At 37.8% G+C, this 25195-nt stretch overlaps 1 protein-coding gene across 1 annotated transcript in view; it reads right to left on the reverse strand.

The window, feature by feature from the left end:
• Positions 1–25195, reverse strand: part of TTLL11 (tubulin tyrosine ligase like 11) — a gene marked incomplete at both ends in the record, with an annotated part of 51453 nt that overhangs the window by 17176 nt on the left and 9082 nt on the right. Inside the window, 4 exons of the mRNA XM_082009084.1 lie at positions 14461–14579; positions 15119–15214; positions 15837–16412; positions 24946–25079. Of these exons, the coding sequence (XP_081865210.1) occupies positions 14461–14579; positions 15119–15214; positions 15837–16412; positions 24946–25079 (925 nt within the window). The remainder of the gene's footprint in view (positions 1–14460; positions 14580–15118; positions 15215–15836; positions 16413–24945; positions 25080–25195) is intronic.

Below are 25195 nucleotides of genomic sequence, written 5' to 3' on the forward strand. Positions count from 1 at the left end.
TAGGCAGTTTTATTGCTTTCTAAGTTTTTCAGAGACTAGACAGCAATTATTACTTAAAAATAAGCCAATCATCTCTCCTGTTAAAAGATGACTGCAGCAGAAGTTAAATTATAGAGAACATCACTGCCCCAAATACATTAATTTCTGTCACTGTCACTGTAAAAACTTACAGCAGATATAATCTCTTTGAAGGGGGGATCAAGTCATAGAAAATACGAGCCTAGTTCTAAATAGAATTTTAATTTTAATGAAAGCTTCAGGGAATGATGTTTATGCTGCTTATCTTTCATACCTGGTGATTAAGTTAATTTATACTTAATGGAAGAGGACATTTCTAATCCCCAGACAGGCTCAACATCTGTCTGTGACTATGTTTTTGGAAGCCTTAAGCTGCTTGTGACTGATGTAATAAAAACAGGATCCTGCAGAACTGACACCTGAAGGATATCTGTAAGAGGGAAAATGTTATTTTTCTGCTCAATGCCTGTGCTTAAGCCAAGCCAAAATCCCAAGCACTTAATTTTGCTGTCCCTTGAAAACCTGCTTTGCACTCCCTCACCATTATTATGTGAGTATAAACAGGGGAATAAGCAAACAGTTCTCAGATATGGTTATGATCTAATATTCATACTCATTACGTGCAGTATCTGAGAAGACGTAACATTCTGACGGCCCGAAGCTGGTAAGAATAAAAAAAGCTCCTGCAAAGTGTCAGAGAAATAAATCTCTCTTTTTCCTTCACTTCTCATTCCTTGTCTATTTAAGACCAAATGCTAGCAAAATAAATGCTTGCATTTACCCCATAGTTACAACAGAAAAAAAGAGAGTCTTGAAAAGTAAGTATCTTGCCAGGAAAAGAGATAATTTTCAACTTTGGCCCAACAAATCACAGTATTCCAGCAGAAGGAAAGAAAACAAACAAAAAATCTGGTATTTCCAGCTGTCAGGTATACCTATGTTATTTTATCCCTTCCCAAGAGGGAAGCAGCTACCAGAGATTATTACAAAGCAGTCCATCAGTACTATGGGAACATGTTATAAAGAAGTGCAGTAACATTTAAACTCCAAAACTGTATCAAGTGTCTTCTAAGAATGTCTGACATGCATTGCTATAATTTCCTCAGGCCTCAAAAGTCTGATTCTTTATATATCTTTATATTAAATTGTTAGTATAAATTATGGATTTTTCTCTCCAGTAAAGTAGTGGAACACTTTTAAAATATGAGCAGTAGAAGCTGGACCCATTTTGTGTCTCTCTTCTCTGACATGACTTGTTCCACGGCTGTTGCCTGATTCCATCCTGGCACAGACCTGCCCTGACAGCCGGGGCAAGGCAGCACAGACAGAGCTGCTCACTCAAAGCAAGGCTCCAGATCCAGAATGGTGAATACACACACCATGCAGCACCGTATCAACGACGAGCAAAGCACGGAACAGTGAATGCACTGTTCCGTCCCCAGAAAAAAAATACATCCCAAGAAAGCACAGTGAATTTGGCCTTCACAAATTAGGAACCTGCGTTTAAACTCTGGCACTTTCTAGCCACTGAATTAATCTAAGGAACAATTTCCAGTTCAGTGTCCTTGTGTAAAAGTCTAATTAACAGGAAATTCTTACATTTCCCTATTCTAACAGGTTTTATCTCAGGGAATCTCTATTTTATTCACATCTCCCTGTCTTCTACTTCTGTGGTCCCTTAGGTTGATTTTGCTTCTCCCTCCTTCTGGTTCTCCTCTAAGGATTGTCACACAACTTACATTTTACAGGACATACTTGTTCAGAAACTACCAAGTCTCTAATCCCTCCGGTTTGGGTATTTTCTGGGGAAGGAGAAAGACCCTACATCACATTTTGATATCCCACTTCAGAGGCTACTGGGGTAAAGAAAAACCTAGTGATTCTTTATTTTATTTTAAAGGATGAAAAAGGATTAAGATCTCGCAACTTCAGTTGAAAAAAATTAATGACTGCATGCAAAAATCAGCAAAATTAAATTTGCAATGAAAACCAGGATCCTTGCTATCTCCCTCCCAGTGTCTCAACAGGTTTACTCAAAACCCTTTAAAAACAAGAGGCCTTTTTCAACACAAAGAAACTCTTCAGACTGAAAAGAAAATGATAACCTCATTCAAACAGTATTGTCTCATTTTTAATATTTAGAAATATCTAAAAATCATGAAGAAAAAAATTGCTTCCATTAAAATTCCAATTAATGTGAGATGAGCCAACTTTTTTCAGTGCTCTCCCGAAACCATGCATCCGAGTCAGTGAAACCTGCTGGCCAAGACACACTTTGCAGTCAATGGAAAGTACTATCAGTTACAGTCCGTCATAAAAAAAGGAGTATATTTTGTTAAAAACTAACAGTACCAAACTTGGGCTTTTGCGTTACACTACAGTGAATTAACAGTTTGCATGAAATGAAAATACATAAATGAATTGTGTTATTTCTTATAACTATGTGGGGTAATTAGATCATTAAATTTGCTTTATAATTCACAGCTGCACCAAGATTGACAACTATTTGCTACGAGTTCTCCCGTTCTTAGCCCTGACATCTAAATACATTGTAAGTAAGTAATTCTTAGAAGGCATGTGCATGTAAGAACTTTCCACTGGCATTCAGGGATATAATCCATGCCTATGCATTCATTTGTTCCATTTTACTGTTACCTTAATAAAATACTGTTCTGTGGCCCAGGAGCCCTACTCCACAGAAATTATTTGTTTCTTTTATTAGTAAGGTGATGTACCTTAGTATGCCCTTGGCTGATCTATTTGTTATAACATCATCTAGGTTTCATGAAATCTTATTTTTTTAAATCGATTTGTTCGTGGGCTGTGCCATTCCTTAGAGAACAGAAAGTACATATTGCAATTCAGCAATCACACGAAGAACTTACAAAAGATATAACTGGAAACCAAGACAAAGTATTCAAGGCTCACCCCACAGATTTCATGCAATCGAAATTATCACAGTTGGTTATAGTTTTAGGTACACATAACATACAGACTGTAAAGATGGCAAGGAGTATGGTATGAATGTAATGGTATGAATGGTATGAAGACATATTTATACCTTATACAAAGATACACATAGGCATGCTGTATATACAGACATATATACACAAATACACACTATATACACTACAATTTATCTTTATAGTAAATACTTGTACACTTATTTTATGAAAACTATCTGGTGGGAAGTAATTTAGTATCAGAAAGATTGCAGAAAAGTAGAAGTTACTGGAGTTATACATTATAGACCAACTGGAAAAATTAATTTAAAAGCAGAGTTGCTTCTGTGCAGCACAAACATACATTCAAGAAGGTACGAGGGAAAAAATGTCAAATTAAATCAACATACATCCTTAACTTTAGACAAGGCAATTAAGGTAACATTCTGAAAATCAGATTTCATTCAAGAAGTATTTAACTGCAGGTTAATAATGGAAATTGCGCCATATACAAAATCCATGAAAAATCTATATATATTGAAAGAGTGCAGCTGAATCACTACTCCTGCAGTAAGTCAAGATACCACCCAAAAACTAGATTACATCAGCAAGCTACAGGGTAAGTAGAGGTGAAGATTATTTTGCTGATAGCATAAATTCAGCTCAAATGATTAGCATATTGAAGTGTCAGGAAAAAAAACAATTTTCACTCAAGCCTAACTCCTAATCACCTTCCCTTTATGAACATGGAAGTTCAGTGAACCCACTTGGACAGACAAGGCATGCAGATGTTGCCTCTGCCCCATACTTTAAGACAGAGAGAAAGTGTTTTTAACTTCAAAACAATAGCTTTCTTGTATTGAAAACTAAAGAGGAAATTACAGCAAATGCAAAGAAAGAAGGTGTAGTACTATCCCTTAAAAATGTACTTTAAAATATTATGCAGTTTCCTTAACATAGGACACAACTACTCATTTTCCTCCTTTTTGCACTAGTCAGGCTCCGATTAACGCAGTCTAGCGGAGGAAGGGAGGGGATGGCATTGGTACAATGAGTACAGAAGACAGAAAATAAACTTACTTTCTTTCCCTATACGAGGAACAAATTAGATTTCAATTAAATCAATTCTATAAACATGAAGTTACTTCCTTATGCAGAGTGCTGCTGAACAGCCTGTTTTCCCGTTAGACGGCACGCTGTGTTCTCTCCTCCACCAGTGGATTCACTAGGCACAAATACATTTGTCTAGGTTTTACTACACGACAGTTTTTCAACTTAAGAGTTAGTCCAGATTAACATTCTCTGACGAAATGTATTGCACTTTCAGAGCTGGGTGGGATGCCTAGATCACTGAGGCAGAGAAGCCCAAAATAACCTGAGCCAAGTAATGAAAATTAGTTGGAAATTAAGCCCTTGCTCATCACAAAAACACTAGCCCTTATCAGGCTGAAGAGATGTCAGCCTTGGAGGCTACAGAAGCCCTGAACTGCAGAAGTAACATCTAAGAACATCAGGGACTTCTCTAGCATATTATTTTTGCAAGCCAGTTTACCTCGGAGGTAAAAGGAAAAGGTGAATGGCCTTAACTACAGTAATTTCACTCTCAAAGGTACAGAGGACTAACTCTGCAAAACACGTCAGTATGCACTTCAGTACTTGATGAGTAAGGTCAAAATCGCTATTTGTTTTATAGCCTATCCAATGTAACCCGAGCAAATTTCTGACCACACTTAATCTGAATTTCCACTGGTTTCAGCAGAAGCTTCCCATCAGCAATGGCTGGATCCAGCAAACCTCTGCATGCAACAAAGCCCCCAGGGATGCTTTGAACTATTGCTGAGTTTATGTTTAAAAAACCCACAAGACTCACACAAAAACAAAACAACCCAGAAGAAGCTTCCTTTGCTAGAACCCTGTCCAAGCAGGAGCACACACCAAAGGAGCTCCAACATCTACGGAACGAGGCTCGAGCGGCCGCCCAGCGCCGCGCAGCCTCGCTGGCGGGCTCGTTAACCGTGGCGCAGCGCAGCCGGGGGACTCTCTGCCCCAGTCACTACTGCTGGCTACGAGGGACGCAAAACGCAGCGCGCCTAAGGCCAGATTCTATTACCATTAAGACTCTCTTATAATCTCTAATCAAATAACTGAATTCAAACATATACTTAGACCCGCTGCCTCTACAGTCGTTTTTATGCCACTTGGAAGAAGACTAAGCAGCCACCCCACTTTATTCCTGACCTCTCTGATTCTGGGGCAAACCTTGCAGATTACAGCAACTTTTGTGGCTGCACTACAGAGGCGAGAGGAGCGTGACGTATTCTGATAAAACCTGTATTTTATCACAAAGGTTTTCTTTTCATTTCAAAATCATCGAAAGAGAAAAGAAAGCAAAAGACTTCTTAATGATCAACTTAAAATATAATACAGCATTGAATATCAGAGAGATGTAATTGCTACAGCACATTTTGATATATTAGAATGTTTGGAAAGTTCCAATTTTTATGGAATCGCTTTTGACAAGTCACATTGCTCAGTTTATTTTTAATCCTTCCTCTATGGCTCACTAGAAAGTTTAGAGAGCAAAAAGAAAGGAGATGTCAATAAAAATGTAATTAGATTAGCTGCATCTCAAAACATTGTGATTCAACTCTATTGGACAAACCGGTCTCCATTCGTAATTTGATAACATAAAACCCGATTTCGGTTCACACCGGAGCTCGGGGCACTGCAGCACGCCAAGTACTGCAAAAGCATACTGCGGGTTTGGACCAATTAATTTCATAGTGCTGGAAACAAAACCTTTTAAAATTCTGCAACCCGTATCAATTCTTGTCCATTAAAATTTTTAAATGAACTGGGCCTGTCATCAGCTTGCTTGCGTAGTACATTCTAAGCACTTCCAGCTGTCCCTCAATATGGGGTCATTTCAAGAGATTCAAAATAAGACTGAATTCACTCTTTATGTGGAAGTTAAAATGCAGTCTTTACATTCCAGTCATTAGTGCTCAGGATACAATATATGAGCAAACACAGACCGACTTGCAAAACTGGACTATGAATAGCAGCACTTTTTGCAGTGGTGAAGGTTAAAATGGGAATAATCGTAAATTAATCTGTTGTCAAACATGGGGTACTTGGTGCTGTGTTTGTGTGCATTCCAATGATATTCCGTAAGTTCTCTATTTTACTAGCAAAGGACTGTAAAAATGAGAAGAAAGATGAAAATAACACCATCAGAGAATGACATTGAGAAAACTCCTCTGTGAAATCCTAATATCCTGTATAGTCAAATAGCACACCATGCACCAAATTATGATACTGTATAGAAAAGGCAATGACTCTAAGCACCCCATGTGGGAGAAAGTAAAAGATAAAAAGAACACTAATGACAATCAGGTTAGCAAAAAGTGAAGAATGCTTTGCAAACCTTAGTAACCACCAGGGATATTTACTGAAGAGTGTAGAATTGGACCTAGGGCGTTCCAGAGAAGAAAACTGAAGATTTTCTGTAATATTTTTATATAACAACAATACATAAACTGACCTCATATACTACTAAGACAATAACAGGCCATATCCTGAACACTATAATTTAGAAAGACGGGCAATGCATGGGATAAACAAGGCATCATCCTATTTTCACGGAATGAAAATGGTAGCAGAGGGAAAACATTTTGTCTAAAGGTCACCGAGTAAACTGTCTGAAACAGGAACAGAAATTGCATCTTTTACGTCCTAGTCCAGAGTTATTTTCACAAAACCAACTTTTCTTGTAATGGTTTGATAGAGAAAAACATTGAAGTGAATTACTGAATTCCTACTGTATCTATTGTAAGGATATAGTTTTAGCTGGTTTTGAAGAAACATTATTATTGCTCGTGTGTTTACGTGGTTTTAGTCAATTAAAAAATGTCAGATTATGTGTGAAATAGAGCCACTCATAAACTACGAGTTCTGACCTTCTTTCTATCAGCAGATTTTCTTTTCTTTTCTATGTTAGGACTGCTGCCACAGCACATTCAAATTATTTGCCACTGTTCTGCACTCAGATTGTATTTTCTGCTTTTGTAGTAAACAGTCTTGTGGCGCTTTCCTTTAAGTGACTCTTAAAACCAATGTAGAATTATTCTGTGAGTCAAGCACCACCAGATCCTTCCTTTCCTTTCAAGAAGGGACATCTCACATTGTAGAGTTTCCAACAGGGCCTGCCCTAATCAACAGGAGAAAGGTTAAAAGCCCTTAAGGATAAGTAACTGGAAAAGCAAGAACAGAGAGCAAGGATCAAGGTAACTATAACGTCTGCTTCACAAAACCGAACAGAGCAGTTGAGGCTAGTTCTTCCTGAGCAGGATGAGAAATAGCAGTAGAAATAAATACTCCCCAACTACAGAAAAACAAAGTTAACGTTTCACTAATCTGAACGGAAGTAACATTGACAAACACCACATTTAAAAGTCTCCCTCGCATGTCTAAATCATCAAAAGCCACATGGGCTAATGTAACAGACAAGAATTGATACTGAAGTTGGCAGATTGCCTGATGACGGAATAAACCAAAAAGCCCTCTAGGAAAGAGAAAGGATCTAATTCAATGTGCTTTCAAAGGGCTTTGGCAGAATGATCCTGAATATAAATGCTGGGTCATTTTGACTGATGGAGAAAAAAAAAATGTGTCAGCCTCCAAAATGAACCAGAGTAGAAAGATCAATCTCAAGAAAGCCACACATATGAGTTTCTATACTCTAGGGCAGAAACAAGGCTTGGAATGAAGAGGTGGTGCTCGAGAAGCATTTGAATAGCTGCAGCCCTGACCAGACTTCCAAGAGATAGCAAAGGGATACAGGTATTAACCTAAAGCTCTAGCAGTCAGCTCATCAAGTAGGTTAGGAAATGCAAACAAAAATACTGACACCACCATAGCTAGGTTTATTATGTGCTTATTTTTATAAGCACTAAATTCAACCCATATAATGCAAAAGGTACTGACAACCCTGAGTAATGAATCCCTGTGGAACATAATACAGTCACTCACAGAAGCAGAAACTAAGATACATTACAAGACTGAAGAACAGTCATTATTTTCTGATCAGCGATAGCTGCAACACCAGTATTCTCCCATTCAGTCTCTCCATATGTTTGTCCACTGAGTTTCTGACCCTCTTAAACCACTCCTGTCACACAATCATAACCTTAGAATATGTATAGAGAGATAAACACAGTAATCAATGGCAAGAATGACTTCATCATCATCAAAATCTAGGATAATCATACTCTCGAGACATCTTTGCACAGTGTGTTTTCATATTTCCATTAAACATGACACAAACATCAGGGGAGGTTATGAAACGGAATAAAAAATATCAGGAAAATAAATGGAATACAGCCGCACAGGTGATTTCTTGACTTTTTTTTCCCCCTTCTTTAAGGAAGTACAAAATTGCTCCTCAATATGAAGAAATTAAGAATAGCATTAGGATTTGAAAAATGTCTTTGAAACATACACAAGAGAAACATTACTGAAGGGCCTGTCTGAGTAAAGACCCACACTCCTCTGGCATTGCGTAGACAAGGTTAGACCCATGGGTCACTGGCACAGCAGCAGACAGCACCTAAAGAAGCTGCCGCTTTAACCTAAGTTACATTTAAGGTGGAAAGCACACAAGTAGAATGTCCAGAAATTAATTCATGTTTTCATTTAATACAGATTACATATTCTCCTCCTAGAAACTATTAATTTTGTTCTGTATCAGAGAAAGAAACCATTTAAAGTGAGAAGGATGTGTAATCCACACAGTAGAAAAGAAATTAACCATCTTGTTTTGTGGAAGAATAAGATCTTTTGTGTAGTAAGTTCTACAAAATCTTGACTAGAATTTCTTCCTAGCTACATAACACTTAGAGCTAAAAAGTCAAACTGACATACATTAATATTTACAGGGTGCTCCCTGCACAGAGTGACATTAGCTAGTGTTTGCATGCTGATCTTGCAAAAATTTGAGCGACCACATTGGGTTTCCTCCTGCAGAAAATTAGTTAATCATATTTGACATCTGCTAGAGCCACAGAATCCAGAGAAGAGAATCATACCTGGCATACTTTAAAAAGAAGAAAAAAAACAAATCAGAACATCACAAATACTTTTCAAAGCTGAATTCAAACGGAAAAACACTGAAGTGGTATGTACAGAGAATATACAAGGAAAGATAAACTAGCCATGAAACAGCAATACCATAATAGGTAATAAAACAAAAGCACTCATTTTTGTGGGCACAATGAATTGATTGTTTTTGTAACAGCCATAGATTAAATTACAGTTCATTTCCAAAGTGTTTCAATTCTTTCTTCTGTCAATGGCTATTTCAATGTTGAATAAAAGTCATTATATTAGAGGGCTGCACCTTCACCATCTCTAGCAAGTAAAAAGCAGATTTTATTCCATGAGCAACTCATATTTCTAATGACAAGCATGTCATAATACTATGCTTTCTTTGTCAAAAGAATAAAATGTTTATTTTCTGTCTTGAAATGTGTGAGAAACTAGGCATGTAAACGCACGAGCTCATACTGGGACACAGAATAAATAACAGCAACAAAAATATAAAGAAGTCTCTTCTTATCGCTGGCTTAACTAGCATTATATGTATTATATGTAACTAGGGTACAAATATTTTTGACAGGACAGGAAAGCAGGTTATTAGCTTCGATGAGATGACACAAATGATCATTCTAACACATTTAGAGCAAACCCACTCCAACTGATACCCACGGCTTGCAATTATACCACCAGCCGAATGGTTTACATTGAACATCCAGTAAAGAACATACAGTATTCGTCTACAAAACTAAGTCTCCTTTTTGCTCCTGAAATCTAATGCCATTTTAAGAAGAATAAATTGCTAATAATTAAACAAACACCAAAACTAAAACCTTTTACTACTGTAAGGATCAAAATTAGGCACAAAAAAAATAGAAGTTTGTGAAGCCTTTTAAAATGGATTTTCTGTTGGAAGCACAATATAAACAATGATTTGCATCAGTGATTATCTTAATTAAACCGCTGTTTACATAAGTAACGTTGATTTACTTTAAATGTTGTTCAGTGTCATTAGACCATTCATTTAATTGTGCAAATTTCCTTTAGCTGAAGTCTTCTCCCACCTTCAGCAGGCTGTGAACAGCACCTCTGCTGCAAGAAGTAAATCCACAGCAAATTTAAGACTCTACAAGCTTTATACAAGTTTCTTTGTAGAAACATTATGGAGCACAGTTCACCGCCTTAGCCCATACCGATATGTGACACGGGTTTCACTCTTCAGTTGGGTGTAGACAAGTCTTCTGGCCATGTTGCCTATTACAGACTTCGATAAAAAACGCACACTGTGATCCTATGAAGGGACAGGTGCTACCCTGCTCTACATGATGCTTTGGATATGTTAAGTAAAAAGAAACTACATTCCCTCCCCCTCTTTTTTCTTTTTTTACATTAGATTTCTCACTTAAGGAGGAAAGCTCCATCCTGATGATACAGTGACCAGCTGTCTAATCTGGTACTGAAGGTCTTTGCTAGATCATAAATTCAAGTCATTGCTGAAAAAATGTAAGCTTGAAAAAACACCACGATAATTCTGAAATTAGCAGTGACAGATGTTCAGAACAGGAATCCAGATTACTGGCCATCACTATCCCCTGAATTCACTCTGTAGTAATGCTAGAAGAAAGTAAGCTTTGTTTGATAATATTTAGCAGATTTATAGAGGAGTTTAACATTCCATCTTTCCAAGAAAACAGCTCAGCCACAAATGATTGTGTTTGTTCCAGCACATCATCAGCCTGCATGATTGCAATGATCTACTCAGGCCTTAAAATCCATCAGAACAGTACTGCCACACAAACAAAAGCAGAGAGTATCTTTCATATTATTTTATTAAATGCTTTAATTTCTTAATTATGAGTTCTAAATTAAGAATCCCTAAGAAAGAGAGGACTAGTCTAGGAACCAAAGCTAGGGCAAAAAAGGCTCTACATTGTGGCGCTGCAAAATTCCATTTAAAAAAAAACAAACCAGAAACCCTCTTTTTATAACCACGCATTTTTAGCTGGATTTTTTTTTTTTAAAGAAGAGAAAAAATTAAAAACCAAAACATGTAGCGGATTAGCTGCCTTCTCTGATTTCAGAAAGGGCTACCCAGGCTCTACTTGGTTAGGCAGAGCCAGACACTACTCACCCTCTGGGCTATAGAATGGCTTGAAAACAGCCTAACAAAGTAACCTGCAGAGCCGCTTTCAGATTCTCCTCTTGAGGGGCTCCAAGCCGTTGACTTACATCTTCACCCTGCAGAGCAGCACATGGCTCCAAAATCTCTCTATTAATAGTTGGAAACTCTGCTGTCGTCAGACTTTGGCTACAATTGCACTAACGTAGAGGATTCGGAAGCAGCAAGGAGGACATTAACCTTTATACGGATATCTACTGCCTTCAGGACCTTGACGTGTAGAATCGGTCTGCTGTGTAGGAGGTATACGGGATTTGTCTGGCAGGGAAAAGCAGACACTGTGCAGTACCCACTGCTCCTCCCTCCCAAAAGCCTCACATGTTCCTGTGTCACTTTTTATTCTGTTTTAATTCCTTATGTTCTTTGCATCACAGATAACACAAAGCCTTGCCTCATCTCTACAACAAAAAAGATTTCCTCTTCTGTTGGAAAATGAGATTTTCCTCAACAGTGATTAAAAAAAAAAAATTCTTTGCATGCATTTAAAGTTTCTGTTTAAACATGTTATACACACAAAATAGTAAGCACATACCTCAGTACTTAAATAGCCAGAACAAATTCTTAAAACTGAGAAAAGGTCAGTCATAATGTGGAACAACAGCTGCTGAGTATATTTAAGTATGTTCATTTGAACTTGTATCACTGTAGATTTTCAATGGCTAATTATTGGCAGTGGCAAGATAATTACTAGTGATTGTTGCATGTAAAGACCGGAATTGTGCTGGAAAAGTTAAGAGTTAAGTATGGCATGACAAACTGCCATTCAACTTAACTTTTATATCAATGTTATATATCAAAATAATCAAAACTCCATAAAGATGAAGAAATATTAAACTAAAAAAATTTCTGAGCTACTAATCTTTCCTGATAATGAAGTACTTCAGGATGACTTCTAAAACTCCCTTTCATTTAGATGCTTGATTTATTTTAATCTGGGAGATAATTAGAGGAAAATCAAATCCATCCCCACAGCAGAATATTTACCTGAGATGCACCTCTGACTTCTCAGTATTTCCCCTGTGTGTTCAAACTCAGTGTTATATATATATCTCTATCTCGTTAAAACTTTACTTACATTAATGTCCCTTACTTAATTAGCATCAAAACTAGAGTCTACAATGTTTGCTGCTAGTTAGCTGTCAGAACATGAATTCTTTCAGATTTTTTTTTCTATTAATAGGTCAAATTTTGCTTTCCTTGCTGCCAGGTGCAATTAGTATTACAATGGATAGGTAAGCTGTTGTCCAGCTTCCTATCTCCAGTCAATTATTTAGTTGTTATCTCTGTCCTGCAAACAGAGGAATGATGCCATTTCTGTGCAGTTACTGGTAGGAGTGTTCGGAGAGGGAACGTGGGCGCACACGTGAGAACTGGTTTAAATGCACTGAAATGAGTCAGAGAAAGGACACAAAGCATTGCAAAACCTTTGCTAGTAAGGACAAGGCAAAAGCAACTGGTGCTTAGTTCCTCCCTCAAATGCTTTTACTTTGGTGTAAATCTCCATAGGTGATCAGGATGAGGCCCTTTACTTGAAGCTCACAGTAAGATCATGTCTCTCTCAAGAAGTTCCACGTGCTATGCCCAGTTCAACAAAAAGTACTTGGAAGTAGAAGCAGTAAATCTCAGGGAGCTGTCACACATGAGTTCCTGGATAGCCGCACAAAAAGTTACCCAAATATTGCCCTCTGTGGCAAGAAATCGGATTGACTTATGGTGAAGACACCCAGATATTCATCAACACGATGATTTGTTAACTAGATTATCCTGAACAAAAGCTGCATCACTGATGAATTCTTGCTGTGAAGACCCAATGGTTTATCTCATCACCGACTAATCCTGTTATATTTAGTATCCAAAATGTATTAAAGAAGAATCCTCAGTTGAATGAGTGTTACACACCAGTGATCTCCAGGAATTTATTTGTAATTATTGTTTGCCTTTTTTCCATATGTAGTATTAACTACTAATATGTAGTTAATGAATGCCTGACATAACTTCAGCGTAAAAAAAAGACATGACTACATAATTACAGGTTAAAAAATTATCTTTTTTCAGCTCCATGCACTGAAGTAATCTTAAGGGTGAAGGTTAAGTGCAGGAAACACACAGTATAGATTGCTTTGTAAGACATTCTGTATATTGACCATAGCAACTTCTATGTGTGGCACTGCCTCTGAAAAAATAGTTTGATCCTATAATAATATTATAATAATACAGAACTTGTAAGTATTATCAGTCATGTCTTGTTCATGGGACGCTGTCTACAAAAGGACAGCATGTTTGCCCTTGAAATCATTATAGAACATGAATTACATATTTAAGCTTGCCACTAGGTGCCAAGAGAAGAACAAAAATCGATATTCTAGTATGGAGGCAGGCCTATAAGCAAGAATTTCTAGAGACAAAAAAAAAAAAAAAAATCTCCCTTTCATGTCTCCAAGGAACTGCTTAAAACAAGGTGTTTAATCAAAAAAGAAGATACTCTCTCAGTCTGATCTCAGCACAAGCATTTCTGTGCAAGCTGCTTCAGGCAGTTCCTCTCATTTCTAGATCATAGATTTAACTATGTTTATTATCAAAGATCAAGAAAGCAATTTCTAAATACAATATTCATACTTTTCAGCTCCAATGGAGCAATTAATTCAGAGTAATTTGTGACTTTCAAGCAAATTAATACACAAATTTACATCTCATGACCGTTTTCAATAAAAGAAAGGCCTCAAGTAAAAGTACAAATAAATAAACCTGAGTTACTAAATTGTTTGCACCAGTTCTGAATCAAAGGTAGGATATTCCAGGGGAACTGATAAAGCCTGATTTACTATCAGTTTGTGGACCTTTTCAATTCCTTGAGCTACAGCACTTGCACGACTCCTGCCAAACTTCTGCCATTCCTATAAGAAAGTAGCATGTGAAGTGGTCAGTGCCGAGCTGTGAGATGCCATTTGGTGGACTTGCTGCTACTAAACAGAAAGTATAATTAATTGGTTTTTTTGCCTGACCTTCCCCTGGCAGATGCACAAATCCAAGTACTCATTTTGTACCACACCACCAATTAATATCCTACAAGGTTTTTGAGAGAGGTAACACTGTGGATGTAAAAGGAGTCACACAAACAGTCGGGAACTCGTTGTCCTGGACAAACTAGCATAATTGGGAAAAAAACAATTTCACTTTTACAATTATTGCAAGATACTAATGCGAAAAACCAAGGAAAGTCACACTTACTGGGTATCTTTCCTCTTTTTTTTCTGAGGATCCACTAGACGAAGAGTGTCTCTGATAACAGCTACTTTCACTTCTTCGTCAACAGGGCTTGGGACATTTTCAAATACTCCAGGAGAAAGCTTTAGATTACAAAGGGATACAATTTTTCAGTAGAGAACTAAGGATTATTTATTCCACATTTGCTCAAACTTCATGCATGTCATGAATGTTTTAAATACGCACAGATTACAAAATATTTTAACTTAAAGAATATACAAATACCTTAACATTTTCAGTATGACATTACAACAATTTTTGGCAAGTTCCTCTAGTAAACTGAAATATTAAAAAAAAAAAAAGATTGTTACCAATGTTACCATTTATATTATGTATGCAAATATGGAAAAAATATTAGCAATCCCCTAAACACAATTAATTCAACTGCAGGGGATGATGAATAAATGTATTTATGACAAAGATGACGGAGAGCTTTCACAATTCCAGTAAGTCATATTTCCAGTGTATAAGATTAGCAATGATTTCAAGCAAAAAATTACAAAGAACCTTGGAGGTTTCATATTATCAGACAGATTTCATCTTTCAAACAAGGAAAAAAAAAACAGAAAACCAAACCTAAACAATTTCATTCCAATATCACTATCATGTTCAGAGGTCTTACCTCTTGCTCATGTTCTATTCTCATGCTGGGGTTTGCATTTACTTCTAGTAACATGGGCTTCAAGTTTTTCATCAGGAGAATGTCAAACCCTAAAATCTGTGCATAACAAGCAATGTGTTACTTCCATTCTATTCAGAGCGTTCTAGAGAATGCAATGGTCATCCAAATGTCAACATTCAAGAAAAAGAAACATTTGAGGGACAAAAGAGAAATAACTGAGAAACATGCTATATTGCTGAATAATTAGCAAAACCACTTGTCTCTGATACTAACGGCTACTTTCACACTACCCCCACCTCTAAATACTGCATCTGTCAACATGGAATCTTAATATCTATGACAAGTGGGTCTTAAAACTGCCATCATCATAGCTGCATTAGGGAGCTGCAAAGCTTCATAGTGATAACACCTAGAAGATGGAAACTGGAGTGAATACTGCTACTAACGATCAATACCCATTGAAAATGCTCCATATGTGTTTATGGAAAGTAGTAACATAGGTCAGGAGACGGTTTTGTAAGGTCAAATGTGGGTGAGGAGAATCTAAACTCCGAGTTCATGCAATGCATTGCCCAGGTTGCACTATTCAGTGGATGCACTGCATCCAACCAGTGATCAGCAACGGAACTAGAGAAAGCTTTTAGAAAAAGAATTAAACACCCAGGAGATTAACCCGTGCAGAGAAATATCTGCATTCCTGGCAGAAATTCCAACCCACCTGGAAGCAAGTTGGCCCAGGCTTTCCTGCTGGTATGTCAGACTGATAGTAAACTTTCAGTTCGGGTGTCAGTGCAATAATTGTTTTAATCACCAGTGAAATTATATCTGACCACAGTTTTTTGACATCAGCTCCTCTGGAAGACAGTCTGCACAGAATGCTTGAAAAAGTCCTCTTGCTGCCAGTGTTTACATTATCAGAATGGATGAAATTCCCGCTATGGATATTTAGCGAATAGTTGGTTAAGTGCATAAAAACCTGGTGCAAATTTTTTAGAGTGGGTTCTTGATAGGGCTCTGTACAAAATCTAGAAAGTCCATCTTTGGCTATATAAATCTCTAAGGGTTCTAAAGATTTCAGTAAGACATAAAGACGAATATCAAATTTCAGTTTGTCAACAAGCAGTGGTTTGCAAATATATTCCTGGACCACAGCTGGCCGGCTCTGGCTGCTTCCCATCAGTCTGATGTCACTTGGGTCTTTAATGAGGTAGATTCCATCCCCCTGGCACCCTCCATCAGGTTTTACAATAAAAGTGGGCTTCCAGGATGGATCACTGTCTTTCATCATGCGAACCTAGAAGGAAAAGAATTACACTGAAAGACACTAATTGGGGCAGAAGAAGTCCTGATACTATGAAAGCCAACAACTTGTGTTCATAAACAAAAATAAAAAGAAAAATAACATGATCACATCACTATAGTCATAAACACCGTGCAAAAAAGGTAGAAGATAAGCCAGTGCTGACAAGCACAAAGACAAACAAAAAAGCATGAGTACGGAGTTACTAGTACACATAAAAGGTCATTTTATTTAACAAGGTATTGTACAAATGAGTCCAGGAACTTCTTTTTAGTGTTATGCACCAATTTATAGAATGAAATGCTGTATATCTTGTGAGATCCATTTTATTAGTCACTAGTGTCTATGAAACTGCAAAGTTAAACTTTCATGCTGCATTTTGAAGAACTACTGAGAAAGATAATCATTAACCTAAGGAAAGTCCCCTTATTTATTGAGGTATGAATGCAGACGAACAATATCGAAGAAGGGAAGATAAAATAAAAATTTGGCACTGATAATACCTTTTTCCACCACTGAATATTTATCACAATCAGATACCCAGTGTTAGCAAAACTAGGGAATAAAGCCATGTACAGATATTAAGCAAACACCACAAATTTACTAAACAAAGCATAGAGTTTATGCCTCAGTTGCTATCTACCACCATTCCCCAAAATGAAGGGTTTTCTACATTATAGCAGAATTCCCCTCAGGCCTGACATGCAATTACGACCTTCCCATCCAATGCAAGATAAAGAAAATTCTACCACAATTTCAACAACTCTTCTCAGTGGCTTTGATTTGTATTAGGAAGATCTGGTCGTAACACAATTCACACGCTTTCTTTAGATGTACCTAGTGTGAAGTCAGGAAAGCGAGGAAAGTTGGTGGAGAATTTGATGATGTTTAGTACCAAATCAAAACCTTTGGATGAATCTACAAAGCACTCCATGCCTGGCCTGCGGTCTCCTTAAGCTCGCGCAGATGTTCAGTCTGCGTTCAGGCGTGCACCAGTGCTGTGCTGCTCCAGTGTGAAACACAGTGCACTCTAGTGTACGAGCTTGCAAACAGCCAGCCCCACCATCTACACAGCATAATGCACTTTAATATGCAAAAACGCTTAGAAAAGTCACTACACAAGATACATTTTAGTTCTGTCCAAGAAATGCTTCCACTTTGCAAATTTCTTAAAAATTATGTCAACCACTCTTTACTGATAACAAGATAAGTTAATAGAATCATTCCAGAAAACATTTTTTTCTGAAATGGGTAGTGAAAACCAGCTCACGCAAATGCAGGGTCTGGCTCTGCCCCCCTCCCTTTCGATTCAGCTGAGCCCTCTGAGCATCTGTAAAGCCAGGGAAGGGAAAAATGCAGGGATGTGAAGCGATGCTGCGCTCTTCAAGCTTCTGTTGAATTCCTTTACTGAGAGAGTGGTCAAACATTGGAACAAGCTGCCCAGGGAGGTGGTGGAGTCACCGTCACTGGAAGTGTTCAAAAAACGTGTAGATGTGGCACTTCGGGACATGGTTTAGTGGGCATGGTGGTGTTGGGTTGATGGTTGGACTTGATGATCTTAAAGGTCTTTTCCAACCTTAATGACTCTGTGATTCTAGGATTCTATGATAACTAAACTTACTATGTATGGTGTGATGGGAGATGACCCACTAGAAAGGAAACAGTTAAGTAAGAAATTTTGACACCTATTAATGCTCTGTAAGCATATGTATAAAAAGCATCAAGTCACAGAAATAGCAAGAAAAAAGGCGGAGGAGGGAGAGGAGTTAGGTTAGCAACCAGTACCTTTCGGTATCTTTCCGTTGGTTTTAGTGCCTTTCCACGAAAAATCCCTGTTTGTTAAAGTAAACTTTAATACTTTGTAAGAATGTCACTAGAGGACTATATGACCTATATCTGTATTGCTTACAACAGCTTGAACCTCTATACTTGTGTATCCAGTTTTCCTGCTGCTTTGTAAATATCCATGAGTACAGTATAAGCCATTATACCCATACCTTGAGGGTTTTTTCCACACTGTGGCTTAGATTCTTGGGTTCTAAAAGGGACATGGTTTACCACAAACAGAAATTATGATAACAGTGATGGGGTTAAGTACATGTGGTTTGTCAGAACCTAACTGTCCTACAGAATCCCAGATGTGGCCTTAGTAAGATGAGGCACAAAACTGAATTATAGAGAATTATAGGATTATAGAGGTATCTGCATCCTCACACATAAAGTGAGAAGAATAAAAAGGAAAAAAAAAAAAACCCTTCTAAAACTCAGATCTAGATCCAAACGTTTCACATTCAACTTCTTGCTCAACCCCACTGTCATTTCTACATACTGACATCAGCAGCTTAATTTCTGGGTCATAAATTGGGCTTGGCTCTATAACAGACAATAGCCTTTTATAGCTTCTTGGAAGCAACAATACATACCTTTGGAGGTTTTGGTTTTAACAAACTAAAGTTACATAAAGAAGTAAAAATAAAGTAATAAATAAATAAAAAAAATAAAAAGGAAATGGACATGTTTCTTTACTAAACAACCAGCTATTTTACCTCTGAGAAAATTAGATAATCCCACCTGGAACACACTGTTAACAGACCAAAACATAATTATTGCAATAAGGTTGTTTTGGCCTTTGAACACATTAAACTGAGACATTCATTTAGCAGGGAATGTTTGGAGGCTAATTTCATTCCCAACTGGATACAGTGAGTCAGAATTAAACATAGCTCCAATAACTAACTGCTGTATTCAAATCTGTGCTTTTATAAATAGTACATGTTCACTAAAAACTCTCTCTCTCAAAAAAAAAAAAATCAATATAATCAGGGAATCTTTTTACATAAGAGAAGAGAGCAATTATACCATCTGAATTGCCTACAAAGCTCACATCCCCAAAGAAGAAAACATAAACTTTGCAAGCTTCAATGCATTTTATTTGAGGACGAAAACATTGGGAAGGCAGTAACTAGGTCACTCTAAGGGCCTGACACATCTGCTGACTATCAGATCTATCATGTTACATACATATCTTCCAGTGCCTAAATAAATTTTAGTTTATTTATTACTTGCATAGCAAAAGTAACTGCAGAGAATTGGATGCCTCCATTAGCAGAAGTGAAATTGAGAAAGACAGAGAAAGAAATGAAGCCAGGAAGGACTTAGAAATACTTTAGATGGATTTTAAAAACTATTCATAAACATGGCATGTTTTACAACACGCAGCAAGCAAAGAATATGAGCATGTTTATGCCAGTGAAATTAGTATGTCTCAGCCTTCAGAAGCATAGGAGGAAAAAAGCAGCTACCTGAGGTAAAGGCTACCTGTCTGTCGTCTCTCCAAATCCCATCAGCACCAGTGGTGCTCGCTGCTATCAGAAGCTGTTTGGGAAGTGGAGTGTGAATGGAGTGATCCAGCTGGCACATACCGAGAACAAGAAGAAAACCCAAGGGAGGTAATAGGACAAGGGGTAATGGTTTTAAACTAAAAGAGGGTAGATTCAGACTAGATATAAGGAAGAAATTTTTCACAGCGAGGGTGGTGAAACACTGGCACAGCTTGCCCAGAAAGGCAGTAGATGCCCCATCCCTGGAAAAATTCAAGGTCAGGGCTCTGAGCAACCTGCTCTAGTCAAAGATGTCCCTGCTCACTGCAGAGGGGTTGGACTAAATGTCCTTTAAAGGTCCCTTCCAACCCAAACCATGCTATGATTGTGTGATTCTATGATAACTGGCAACTGGTTTGGAGGTCAAGGACTGTGTAAGCAGTTGAAAATGAACTGCCGCATCACCCTCTTGGGCAGCCCTTAGGAAGGCAGCCTCTGTAGCTTCCCCAGCTCTATCACTGTTCTCTGCATATAGATTAATATCCCTACAGGTGTAAATACAGGAGCACTGCATTCACAAGTATTTAGGAGGAAAGAAATTATCAGAGCACAAATTGTAATTTATCAAAATGCCACTATAAAATCCAGGTTTCAATGAATAGATGCTGAAGGACTGTAGCTCGTGTAACTCCTAATAGCACTGGCACAGGAAGCCCTAATAAAGAATGCAGCTAAAGAAAACGCAGGATACAGGCTAACATATGTATCGTCTACTCATGGGATTCAAAAACATAAAGGATTTAAAATCTCTTCTTTTCAAAATGGAGGGATGTCACTGTACAGATCACTCTTTTCTTGCATTCACACGTTTTGCGGCACTAGACCTGCAGCGGCTATTCTCTCTATTCAGCCAGACACTGCTGAACAGGGTTGGGGATCTGGTTTCACACAGGCCTGCAGCTCGCCAGCAACAGCTGGAGATTGATTTTAAGACACCTGAGGATACAAGCTAACAAAGAAAAAACAGCCAATTGCCACCATCAGCCCTGGCACTGCAGAATGAAAGAGAAAAGATTAGCACCCAGGAAAAGGCTAAGCGCCGGTCAGATCATCACGATTTTCAGACAACACCCTCTGCTGAGACTACATGAGGCTGCCGAGCCACAGGAGAGGCACAGCTCTGCCAGCAGTGACGTTGCCAAGGCCTGAAGGACTTCTGGATCCATCCTATCCAGTTATTTATTTCACTGAGAATCACGCTGCTAAAAGCCTTCCTGCCAGCTACAGCACAAATTCAAGATTACTTATTTAGACTAGGATTTTTCTCATGGACAAGTGTCACACTAACTCAATGATAAGATCTTCCTTCAAAATAGGTCATGTTGACGGATAAAACGTCACAATGGAGATCAGGCTTACGTAAACAGCATGTGGATAAATAGGTCCAAGTAGATCAGCAGGCCTAGATGTGCAAAGAAGGAAAGCAGGATTTATGCCCTAGTCTTTTTACCACTAAAGAATAATCTTCCCCTGATGTGACATTACTCTGCATACTAGAGGAGTCTCTCTAGTTCACACGTTAAAGCTAGCATCCCAGAAGATACTTGGTTAATCTTGAACCTTCACAACTAAACATACCCTACTACAACTCCAGTTGTACGTACAAAGTGCCAATCACAGTCTACTAGGGCAGAAAGTAATAAAGAACCTCTGTGAAACCAGCCGGGGCAATCTGCCTCCCATTCCCATGCCTGTTGTTCACGCCTCTGCTACAGCAGTGCCTTTTCAAAACAGATAACACTTTCTGGGGACTACTGTTAAAGATGCAACAGCAACCTGCTTTTGAAGTCCTGCATTTTAACAATTATTAGTCTCATAGATCTCATACTTAACTCTTTCCATTTAGTTAGAACAGAAATAATTTTCTCCATCGTTTTTGATGGACTGGAAGGCCTGGATATTATTCTACTGGATAGACTACTTGGGCCTTCCAGTCCATCAAAACTTACACATGGCAGATGAAGACAGGATGGTGGGGAAAGAGGGAATAGTAATCAAGAGTCAGTCTGTTTTTCAGCGGATTGACTGTCCTGAAGAAAGAAGATGGTTTCTTGATCTTCAAGGAAATCCCTGACAGTTGTCTTCAAATTCTCTACAATCCCCTCAACTATATTCTTTCAAATTCTCATTATAAGCAGGCTTGTCCAGAATTAGAAAATCCAGTCATGTAGGGAAAACTAGTTGATATGAAATGAGATATTTCTGTGTATGCAGCTTGACAGAAGGAAATTATCTTTAAAAACATGTTAACTGTTTACAGTCAACAGCAAGAGGAAAGTATGATGTCTAACGGTATGAAAATCTGATCCAGTTGCAGGTTTGGCTTTCAAAAGGAGACACAGGCTAAATAAATACAGTGTTCTGAAAAAAATGCACATAACGGGCTCTAAGATTTGACAGCACAAAGCCTGTCTATGCCTAAAAGGTATCCAAAAGCTGAAAACCTGATTCAACCACCAAACATATAGTGTGCTAGAAATTAGATTATCCAAATTAGATTCTTATTAAAAATCAATCATACTAGGCCTATTCGTCATTCTCACAGACAATACAAAAGGAAATATGAGAGCAATCAAGGCCCTGGTTTGAATCCCAAGCTACTTTTCTGAAATTGTAATTTCTTACTAGAAATAAGTTCTTAGCACACAGATTCCAACAGATTCCTCTCTGGTAGTGAAGGGGTGATCACCTGAGAGATTTGCTTATCTGTAATTCATCTTCTGTTATGGTGACACGTTAGCACAAAATGTTTTAGAAGGTAAAGGAGAGATGAATACCTGAAAATAGCTAAGTATATGTTTACTTAGTAAAATGAAGTTTTAAGCCGTTGTTAAAAATACCTATCATTTCATTTCAATACAAATGACACTAAGGGAACTATGATTTTGTTGGTATTTCCCAATATGAAGTGCATCCACAACAAACTCAAGAGTCCTGCTTTCTCATCAATTACTGGCTTCTAAAGCACAGAAGATTAATCTTAGATTAGCTCTAGTGTTTTTTCTACCTGGATTTAGGTATAGTGGAAAGTGAGAAAAACTGACAGTATTTGATTTAGTTATTGATATAAATATATGATAAAAGTTCACAATCATGTCTACAGAAGTGAGGCACAATAAGAGTATTTGAAAGACAAGTTGTTTTGCAATGTTGTAGTGCTTCAGGAGGAGGCAGTGAGATTTAAATTCTCAAGGAGTTTCTTCTTTCAGTAGACATTTCTATCACAGGCGAAATCTCATAGGTGTTCATTTCTCAGTCCAGCCCTTTGCGACAAAATCCTGTACTACAAACAGCACCAAACCATCTTCTCATGTCTAACCTACACCGACACAGAATTTGTGACTTTGGTAATTAACTATGCCCTAAAGGGCTTGAATACTAGCAATAGCAAAGGTACAGCAACATGAGTTTTAGCGTGACATATCTAGAGCTATGTATTTATTAGTTGCAGCCCATGACAATACAGCTTTACTTCCAGAAGTACCCAAGATGGTTAAATCATCTTTTGCTCAGACAAATGTACACATGGCATTCACATATTCAAGTGTATGCCAGTTCCTACAGGGGTATGTTTAACGTGCAGGCACTGCCAATGCTGTATTGTACTTGTTTGTGAATAAGATGCAAATTCAGTCTCAGAGAGCTGACATTTTCAGCAGCATTAGGGGCCCTTGATTGTAAAGCAAAAAAACCGCATATGAACAAATAAACAACAGAAAAGACAAGAACTTCTACTGAGAACTCATGAAGCTGCAAGCGAAAAGCGTTCTGAACCATTTATGGCTCACAGTGGATTTGGAATTTTTTGTTTTGCATTTTTTCTTGTTTTGGAGGGGTTACATTACAACTTGCGTTAAGTAGAACACAAACTCTTACAACATAAAATATAATGTTTGATAACAAGAACTATGCTTTTCTCAAACACAGATGGAAGAACATATGCAAAGGAAACTCCTAGGAGTGTGTTACTGGACATCTGTTATTCTTGGAACAAAAACCGAATCGTTTTCACTGCAGTAACCGTTCAACCAGAGAGAAGTATTTATTTGCAGTGCCACCTGCTGACAGCGTGCGGCTCTGTGCATTTAACCTGCTGTACAGACCACATTGCTGCCGTAACTCAGCGCCTCGTAACCGAGACAGGCACGAGTCCCAAAAGAGTCATTACTAGAACCCCAGTGCACCATTTTGAAAGTTTACTTCCAAGTTATTTGCACTTAACTACCTGTCATTGCTAAATTGATTGGATAATTTACAATCCTTTTAAAAAATTGGTCTTACACCTACAGCAATAAGGCTGAAGTACTGGGGATTTTATTAATTCTTACTGTTCTAGCAGTGCCATGGCAGTGACCTAGCACCCTTGAAGAGTATATATTAAAAGATGTTCATGGATTTAATTGGTTTGTGGATATGGTAATTATCTAATAAGTAACACACAGTATAGAAGTCTATTAAAGTCCATACCTTTTTCTCTCACTTTTCCAATCAGAGGATACTGTAGAATACAAGAATGCACTAGCGAGTCAGACAGGGTTAAAACAAACACATACAATATTTTAAAAAATATCTGTAATAACAGAACCAAATAGCAACACACAGCATCACTTTTTCAAAAAAAGCTGAAAAAGAATGTCATTTTATTACATTCTGAATATTTAAACAAAGCAATGGTCTGACAAGAGATTCAAACAAACAATTATTCAGGAAGATGCAGGTATATTTAACAATGCACAGTACAAAATGCTGTTTTGAAGGATTTGGATAGAACAGGTAGGGTGGACTAAAAAGACTTCAGTGACAATGAACCTGGTGAAGTACCACACTCCACACACTACTGTACTGGAACCACCTCAGCCCTTTTAAACTCAGTAGAATATGCAGGGAACGAGCTTATGGTTCTATCATGTTTAATTTTCAGACATCTCTTTGGCATTGCAGAGAAGCATAATTTTTTTAAAGTTTATTCTAGAACATAACAAACAAAAACAGTTCATCAAGACTATGTCTGGATTTTTCATTGAAAATTGATGTCCTCCCCAACACCCAAGTGTGATTTTAAATAATCTGGTAGGCAAGAAAAACTAAAGAATGACATGGCAACAATATCCAACAAGTTATACATTCCGAGAGTAAAAGTAATCTACCTCAGCCACAAAGAGGGGAAATTCTTCTGGCAGAATCCAAGATCGAGGATAGAAGTTATATTCAAGAGGAAATAGATCTTGCATTGTTCGCACTGCACGACTCAGTGTAATTTTACGTACCATTTCCGTCATGCCTGGGAAAACAATAGACAGTGTCTAAAAGCGATGAAAAACCTGCACTTCTAAAAGTAAATTGTTACATCATTGCTCACCCTACTGGTAAGGCACTCTAGTCATTGCTTTCAATAAA

Source organism: Phaethon aethereus (assembly GCF_964289735.1).
Source record: "Phaethon aethereus genome assembly, chromosome: 20".
NCBI classification, from domain to species: domain Eukaryota; kingdom Metazoa; phylum Chordata; class Aves; order Phaethontiformes; family Phaethontidae; genus Phaethon; species Phaethon aethereus.